The sequence below is a fragment of the Limulus polyphemus genome, unplaced genomic scaffold (genome assembly GCF_000517525.1).
Source record: "Limulus polyphemus unplaced genomic scaffold, Limulus_polyphemus-2.1.2 Scaffold598, whole genome shotgun sequence".
Classification (NCBI taxonomy): Eukaryota; Metazoa; Arthropoda; class Merostomata; order Xiphosura; family Limulidae; genus Limulus; species Limulus polyphemus.
Window position 1 is genome coordinate 292,687 of NW_013666208.1, and position 9,007 is coordinate 301,693.

At 37.4% G+C, this 9,007-nt stretch overlaps 1 protein-coding gene across 1 annotated transcript in view; it reads left to right on the plus strand.

The window, feature by feature from the left end:
* Window positions 1-503: 503 nt before the first annotated feature.
* LOC106459368 (TWiK family of potassium channels protein 18-like) overlaps window positions 504-9,007 on the plus strand; it is a 42,107-nt gene continuing 33,603 nt past the window's right edge. The window contains exon 1 of the mRNA XM_013918988.2: window positions 504-1,508. Within this exon, the coding sequence (XP_013774442.1) occupies window positions 1,076-1,508 (433 nt within the window). The 5' untranslated portion in view covers window positions 504-1,075. The remainder of the gene's footprint in view (window positions 1,509-9,007) is intronic.

A 9,007-nucleotide genomic window follows, 5' to 3' on the forward strand; every position in this document is an offset into this window, starting at 1 on the left:
GTGGTATATTTTTGTTTTACTCATGCTGAGGTATTTGAACCTTAATTAATTAATGATTAATATCACTAGGTCAATTTTACTTTTTGACCTTGCGGGACTAGTATGTTACATTTAAATGCGGTTAAATTTTCTTTTCTTTTTTTATCTCTTCCTGGTAATATTTCTCAGTGATATAAAAAAACGAACCTTTACAAACGTGACTTTAAGGTTTGCAAAGCTCAACCTTATATTTTTCTATCTTTCTCTAAACTGTTCTCATAGCCTTGGACGAACTTTTTGATTTCATTTCAATCCTGCCTTATGACCTGAACGTTCTCACTAACGAGATACAATAATACTTATTAACTACTCCCGCATCTCACAACTTGGTGATTGGCCAACGCTATTCAGCCCGATAGAACCACTGGCCAATGAGAACCCGAGTAAAATCTATGCGCGCACTCATTTGTTATTTTATTTTCTTTGTTATTGTTTCTTTTCTTCAACGTTTTGTTTCCATAAAAGCACACTACATGATATAAACGTGAAGGAAGCGTTTATGCGTCAAAAGGTAATGTTTGAAGTAATCTTGTTACAGCTCCGAGGTTTACATGGAATAACGAATGCTTGTCTCCAAAAGCTATTGAACATTTTACAATTAACAATTGAGTCAAGGAAATTAACCTATTTAACGTGTCATCATTTTACTTCAAAACATAAATTAAAAACGGATTTGGTTGCATTACGCTCTGTCAGTTCGAACTGTGATAGTGTTGTATTTGGTTTACTCACGTACAGAACGTGGATACGCGCCCAAAACAGTTGCTTTCTGTTCACTTTACTGCATTACACGTGTTTGTGCGAATTGTTATTACCAATCATCTCGCGTCATTAGACAGCCTGAAGCGATAAATAAATGTATACCCTCAGCTTATGTAAAATGACAGCTTTTTTTAAACTCGTGTCTTTCAATTTAATTTCCAATTGTATGTAACAGAATAACAGCAGTTGTGCATCAAAATATAGCACCATCTTAACCAAAGCACGTGTAGCCTCGTATTAATTAGAAAAAAGAACTATAAAACAAAAGCACACGATGCCCGAATTACCAACAGTTCCCAGTAATCACAGGCTGTATCAGTGTGATAGGTGTAAACGGTTCCTCCGATCGTTCACGGCTCATTTGTTCTCCCACATAGGTCTCTGTGGACTAGTGATAGGTTATGCTATAGTCGGGGCATTCACGTTCGAATCCTTGGAAGCCACGCATGAGATCACGAAGCGCTCCCAAATTAGTAAGTTCAGGGAAAACTGTCTCGAAGACCTTTGGGAAATTACCAATAACCTGAACGTACTGTATCAAGAGAACTGGACAGTGGCAGTGGCTGGAAGGTTGAAGGACTTCGAGCAGACCGTCGTCAATGCTGTCAAAAACGAAGGGTATATTGGCAAGGATACAACTGATGTTGAGCTACAATGGTCTTTCCCTGGAGCATTGTTGTATTCCATAACTGTTATTACAACAATTGGTGAGTTAGCTTTTTTTTTTTTGGAACAATGCTGTATTCCATAACAACAAAAAGTCAATATTTTTTTTTCTAGAAAACTGTTGTACTCCATAACATAGCAGTTATTACAACACTTGATAACTCAAACTTAAATTTTTCTGGAAAACTGCTGTATTAGATAACAAAACTGTTATTACAACACTTGATAACTCAACCTTCAATTTTTCTGGAAAACTGCTGTATTAGATAACAAAACTGTTATTACAACACTTGATAACTCAACCTTCAATTTTTCTGGAAAACTACTGTATTAGATAACAAAACTGTTATTACAACACTTGATAACTCAACCTTCAATTTTTTCTGGAAAACTGCTGTATTAGATAACAAAACTGTTATTACAACAACTAATGAGCTAATTTTCTTTACAATACACATTTTCTCGAAATACCTCTGGTCAGATCAAACATGCTGATACTTTTAACAACGCTGATTTTGTGAAAAACTTTGATATTTGAAGAATCTCTTCCTTGAAAAATTATGTAAGACTTACAACATCAGACTTAACCCAAAAGAACGAATTGAATCCGAGAATAAACCACTGTTATCCCTTAATATACAAGTAATTGAAGCAAGTAATACCAGAATAAAAACCTCTGTCAAAAGTAAAGGTATTACACCCGACACGCCCAAATCTAAGTATTTTCTTCATATACGCTACTGAAAAAACGAAAATTTTATAATACACCGAACGTTACTTTCTATCCTTTTATACATTGATTCTGATAATCACCAACATTTAGGTAATTTTGGCCACTACGTACAAAGTAATTTCTTTTTAGTAAACGTTTCAAGATCTCTGCAGTGATGTAAATCTCGTGCATGTGTGTGTGTGTGAGAGAGAGAGAAATTGGTTTTAAACGTCTCCTTTACCCGCAAGACATCTGACAAACAACATTACTGATACCAGTCAATTAACCATCATTATTACAAACAACATTACTGATACCAGTCAATTAACCATCATTATTTACAGACTAGTGCTGTCTTGGGATGCTTGCTTCATAAGTTTTTAGTTCAATATTTTAAAATTATTTTTGAACATTTCCTCCTGTTTGAGTCCACATATTACATCATTTTGAATAACGTTATGTTCTTGTCCTAACAATCCTTGTTTACTAGCTAAAATATGTAAAGATTCTCGTCAGTAATTAGTAGGACTAATTACAATATGGATGGTAATTTAGTCGAACTTTTTTGTGACACGAATGTTATTAGAGATCCTATAACCAATAAAGTCATGCAACCATAAAAAAATTAGTGCATAAACAATTTAGAAAATAAAATAAAATTTAGGTGGGGACCATCAGTAATTCTAGGGTTAGCTTGCTTGATAATACAGTTTCTTTTGTCAACTTCGGGTTACATTAGTTGCAGGAAATAATAGCCTTCGCCATATCAATGAACACAACACTAGTAAACTACCTATTTATAACAAAGTATTGATGTAGAAAATAACAGCAACTCAGTTTTTGGACCATAGCATGAGTGAAGGCAATGCGAATAAATTAGCTTTTTGGACCATAATATTAATTAAGAAAATACCAGGATATATGTTATTGACAGGATTAAGTTAGCTATTTCGACCGTAATATTAATGAAAAAAATACCATCAGTTATATATTCTCAAAAGTATGGTGTTGTGGTCCAAGAGAGACAGATATACACTTAATATTCTGGTGTTCTGGTTCTAGAGAGGTAGATATACACTTAATATTCTGGTATTCTGGTTCTAGAGAGGTAGATATACACTTAATATTCTGGTGTTCTGGTTCTAGAGAGGTAGATATATGCTCAACAGTACAGGTTTCTGACCACAGAGAGATATACAATCAACATTTTAGTGTTCAGGTTCTTTAGACATATACACTTTACAGTCTGGTATTCTGGTGTTCGGGTGACATAGACTAAAGAGACTGTTATTCTGGTTCTACATAGATGTACACTCAACAGACTGGTTTCCGAGTTCTAAGGATATTGCACTCAAGTCTGGTTTCTTGGTTCTCAGGAAATGTACACTCAATGTTGGATATAGAAGACTGTTCAGTTTAAGAGTTATGAATTACTTTATGTAGTGATATAATATTTAATTATTGTTTAGTTTTCATAAAAAACGTGTTAAAAGTTAATTATTTTAAAAGCGGTAGTTATGACAAGTTTCGTTACATAATTCTGTACGAGTCGCACGTTGTGTATGTAGTTTAATTGTTGTACTAGGCTTTTGTAATATTGTTGATGTTATCTTACTCGAGACTTTTAAGTTTTCTCGTTGTGTGAAATATTGTTGTTACTAGAGGGCTAGATATTTCTAGACTTTTCTGTCTTGTGTTATATATACGTGCAGATACAGTAATTAAGTTAAGTTAGTGAAAGTGAAAGAAAATGTAAAGTTAGCCTACGTGTAAGTTTAGCCGTAATGGGTGATTTTTAAAGTGAGTATCACAGCCATGTATTGTAATAACAGAGTAGAGGAGAATAATTTGTCTTCTCAAAGGGTGTTCAAAAGTAATTGAACCCGCCTCTGTGGACTTTGATGAAAAACAGACAATTATTTAAAGCTCTGGATACAATTGTGATACCAATAGTGTAACAAATTTTTGTACATACGTTTGACTTGTTTTGAAGATATTATTTTCAAACAAGTGGATTGTGTGCAGTCCGTTTATGGTTGAAATTTATCGCCAACAAGTCACAGACACCTACTGTAAAGAATTCGGCCAAATAAAACTTGAAACAATCTGGTTTCTCTGTTCTTATGAGATGTACATATAATACTCTGGTTTCCCAGTTCTCAGGAGATGTACACTCAACAATTTGGTGTTCTGGTTCTCAGGAGATGTACACTCAAAAGTCTGGTTTCCGGTTGTCAGAAGATGTACCCTCAACAGTGTGGTGTTCAGGTTCTATATATATATGTATATACTCAACGGTCTGGTGTTCTCATTGTAGAAAGATGTATGCTCGACAGTCTGATGCCCTGCTTCTAGAGAGGTATAAAATCAACAGTCTACTGTTCTATTTTTAGAGAGATGTATACTGAACAGTCTGTGTTCTGGTTGTAAATATATATGTTCACTCAAAAATCTAGTTTTCTGATTCTAGAGAGATGAAAACTTAATAGTCTGGTTCTAAGGAGATATACACTAAAAATCAAGTGTTTTGGATCTAGACAGATGTACACTCAACAGTCTCCTGTTCTGGTTCTAAAAAGATATACATTCAGTGGTTTCGTTTTCTGGTGATCAGGAGGTAAACACTCAACAGCCTGATGTTCTGGTTCTAGATACATGTACAACATGCCCAACAGTCTGGATTCACGGTTCTCATGAGATATACACTCAACAGTCTAGAGTTCTGGTGTTCAAGAGATATACACTCAAAATCCTAGTGTTCTGGTTCTTGAGAGATGTTCACTCAAAAATCAGTGTTTCTGATTTTAAAGAGATGTTTGGTGAACTAACTGTTTTCCGGTACTTAGGAGAAGTACAATCAACAATCACTAGTTTTAGTTCTAGAGAGATATACAATCAACAGTCTGGTGTACTGGTTCTCAGGAGGTATACATCCAACAGTTTGATATTGGTGAACCAGATTATTACACTTGTTCTAAAGAGATAGTCGACCAATTCTCTAGTGTTCCAACTACACAGTGATGTATGATCAACTACCTGATGTTCTAACTACACAGTGATATATGATAAACTCTCCAGTGTTCCATCTACACAGTTATCTATGATCAGCTACCTGATGTTCTAACTACGCAGCGCTGTGTGATTAACTACCTGATGTTCCAACTATATAGTGATGTACGATTCACTACCTGATGTTCAAACTACACAGTGATGCATGATTCAATACCCGATATTCCAACTACACAGTGATATACGATCAACTCTCCAGTTGAATAAATAGAGTTGTTTAAACATTTATTTAACAACAAGTAAAAGCTTGGAATGGTCTATCCTTTCATTGGGGATGTGTCTGTGAGTCAGTCTAGTTTCAAAGAATTCCACTTCTAATCAGTGACTCTGGACACTACCACCAATGAAATATCAACAACAACATATGCGTTATTTTATTCCGATCCCGGGGGGACTGCGGGCCAGTAGAGGGTTACGCCCCTCGTCAGCCAAGCGACGAAAAAAGAAAAATGGTGAAAATGAATAATAGAAGGGTAAGCGTGCAAGCCAGCATAGGAAGCAGAAAATGGGGAAAATGCGATATATGCAGATGGAGGAGACAATCCAGAGAAATATGGATGAACACTAACCAGTCTATATCACATAATGGAGACAGTGTGGGAACTGGCAACGGGTATTACGAGTATTAAGAATCAGGATAGATAAATGGGCGAAGAGGGGACATCGGCATCTCGACGTGGTCGGGATTGTCAGCTGGGAGGGACATAGCATAGAGGTTCAGTAGGTGATCATCTGATGCCAAAATACTTCTCGGAGTGGGTACAGTGGTGGCGAGATCATCGGAGAAGATGAGATTGTGGTCACGAAAACATTTATTTACATAGCGAGTGCGAAGCTGTCGAAGGTGTAACAAAATGTGAGGAAAGTTGATTCGCGATAAAAGTCGGAAGTGGGACTAGGGAGTTTGACGCCAAAGGCAAGCCGGAGGGCATGGCGCTCCAAAACCTGGAGAAGAGAGAGAAGCAGATAGCCAGGCTGTATGTACATAGGTAAAGCAGTGTCTGATAAATGTCTTGTATGTGTATAGCAGAAGTGGAGGGTTCAGGCCCCAGCAGGCACCAGTGAGAGAGCGGAGGAGATGAAGACGTCGAGTAACCTTAGCAGAAAGGGTAGAAGGAAAGGAAGATGCCTATCAAAGACAATGTCTAGATAGGTCACAGAGACGGAAAGGGGGATCGGGACATTGTCGACTTGGACATCAAATAGAGATGGGTCACGGCAAGGGCGAAACTTACGACGTGTTGGACCAAAAAGAATAGCTCGTGTCTTAGGGACATTAAGGGATAGCCGTCAGCAGCGCCATCAAGATAAAAAAGAATTTACAGCAGCCTGGAGAAGCTTGTTCTGAGTGGACATCGTGGAACAATAGGCTACCAAAGCTGTATCATCAGCATACTGAAACAACTGAAGAGGAGGCTGGGGACAAGGCATATCTGTGTAGAAAAGAGGAGATGAGACGAATGTAGAGAATAGGAAAGTGTAACATATGCAGTTTGTGGAGTAAACCTTGATGCCAAACTGAGTCAAATGCACGCCGGAAATCAAACAGGAGCATGCAGGAGGGTCTTCGAGTGTTGAAATGATTGGAAAGTGAGTCAGACAATTTGAAAAGTTGATCCAAAGTAGAAAGGCGTAGGCGAAATTCCGCCTGTGTATGATGGAGCAGGTTGTGAGCAGCTATGTATTGATGACGACGGGCAACAAGGATGCGTTCAAAGGTTTTACTGAAAACACTAGTGAGGCTGCTAGGACGATAAGAATTAACATCAGAGGCAGGTTTACCCTGTTTCAGAAAAAGCAGAATAGTAGATAACTTCCAGTAACCAGGAAAAAATATTGAGGAAAGAAGAAAGGTGTAGAACAATGCAAGAAGTCGAAGGAATTGCAGAGAGGCATGACGTAATTGGAAGTAAGTGATGCCATCAGGACCAGAATTACGACTGTTCTTCAGCACCCGCCGGATATCAACTGCAGTAATGGGAGCATGTAAGAAATCATCGTCAACAACATGGGAAGAACTAGGAGTAAGGTCAACGAGGGAGGCAACTACACTCCTTTCATTGGGGGTGTGTCTGTGAGCCACTGATGAGGAGTGGAATTCTCCGAAACTAGTCTGGCTCACAGACACCCCCCCAATGAAAGGATAGACCATTCCAAGCTTTTACTTGTTGTTAAACAACTGTATTTATTCAATTATGTACAAGCTGCCCATCGTCGGCTAACAATACGAAGAATTAAATTGTGGCGAAATGCTATAAGCTCTTCAAATAGCTATAGAATGATAGATTTCTTTTTTGTGAGTGTAAAACTCTTAAATACCCCAGTTCAACTCTCTAGTGTTCCAACTACACAGTAATGTACGATCACAACTACACAGTGACATATGATCAACTACCTGATGTTCCAACTACACAGTGACATATGATCAACTCTCTAGTGTTCCAACTACACAGTAATTTATGATCAACTACCTGATGTTCTAACTACACAGTGATGTATGATCAACTCTGTAGTGTTCCAACTACACAGTGGTGTATGATCATCTCTCTAGTGTTCCAACTATACACTGATGTACGATCAACTACTTACTGTTCCAACTACTCCGTGATGTACGATCGAGTACCTGATTTTCAGACTACATAGTGATGTCAAATGTCTAGTGTTCCAACTACACAGTGATGTCTAATGTCTAGTGTTCCAACTACACAATGATGTACGATGAACTGCTTGGTGTTCGAAGTTGAAGTTGTATCTACTTTTTTCACATATATTCTGTTTCTAAAATGTAGTCTTTGTATACGTTCACATTACTTACATCATGGTTCTATATTTACTCTTCTCACACCTATACAATTTAAACGATTGTAGCCCAGCTTTATGAGCAAGGTATTGACACGTTTCTGGCTTGTATATCGTTTAACTCTGACTGAAGATTGCCAGAGTATTACGAAGTCAGTGAGCAAAAAAAAAAGCAACAAATTAAGAACCCATCTTGAAAATTTCTAATAACATATGAGTGAAGGTAAAGCTATCTGTGACTGAGAGTATTACGACAGTGTATAGGAAGTTACTTTAAAATCTGTTTATCTTGTCTTGTGATTAGAACAGCGCTCTGCAGAGAAGAGAAGTCGCTAATTAGTCCCCAGGCACAGATTAAAGGCACAGTACTGCTCTCATATGCACATTAACATTTGAGTTCAACTTTCTGTTTCATCTGTGAACTTGTATAGCTGTTTCAGAAGGCCTGACATAGAATCAGTTTTAAGGTTTAATGACGAAAGCATGAAATAACAAACAGTTTATTCAAGCAGTGAGCTAATGTAATCACACTAATCGCATAAAACAGTTTTCCATATTCTACTGATTGCTTTCGTGTAAGGCCGTAGCTGAACAGTTACTTTACTCCTTCGCTATAGCTTTTTAGGTCCGATTAACTTAAAGTTATAGATGAAGTTCAGACCCCATTGGCTTTTTAAGCTATTGATGATCCAAGTTGCATGTAGACCCATGACTTTGTTGGGTACAAAAATATTGTTGCGTCAGCGAGGTCACGTGACTATCATCACGCCACTTCTTTCTCGAACCTTCGTGAATTGTCGGGAGATTACTAGATTGGGGGCAGTCTGTTATATATAAGATGGTCACAACGTGACGGGATAATGTGTAGGTAATGAGTAATTGAACTGTAGTCAGAGAGTGTGTAATTGAACTGAGTATTATTGAAGTTGAGCACGTGAGACGTTCGTTGTTATAGCGTTT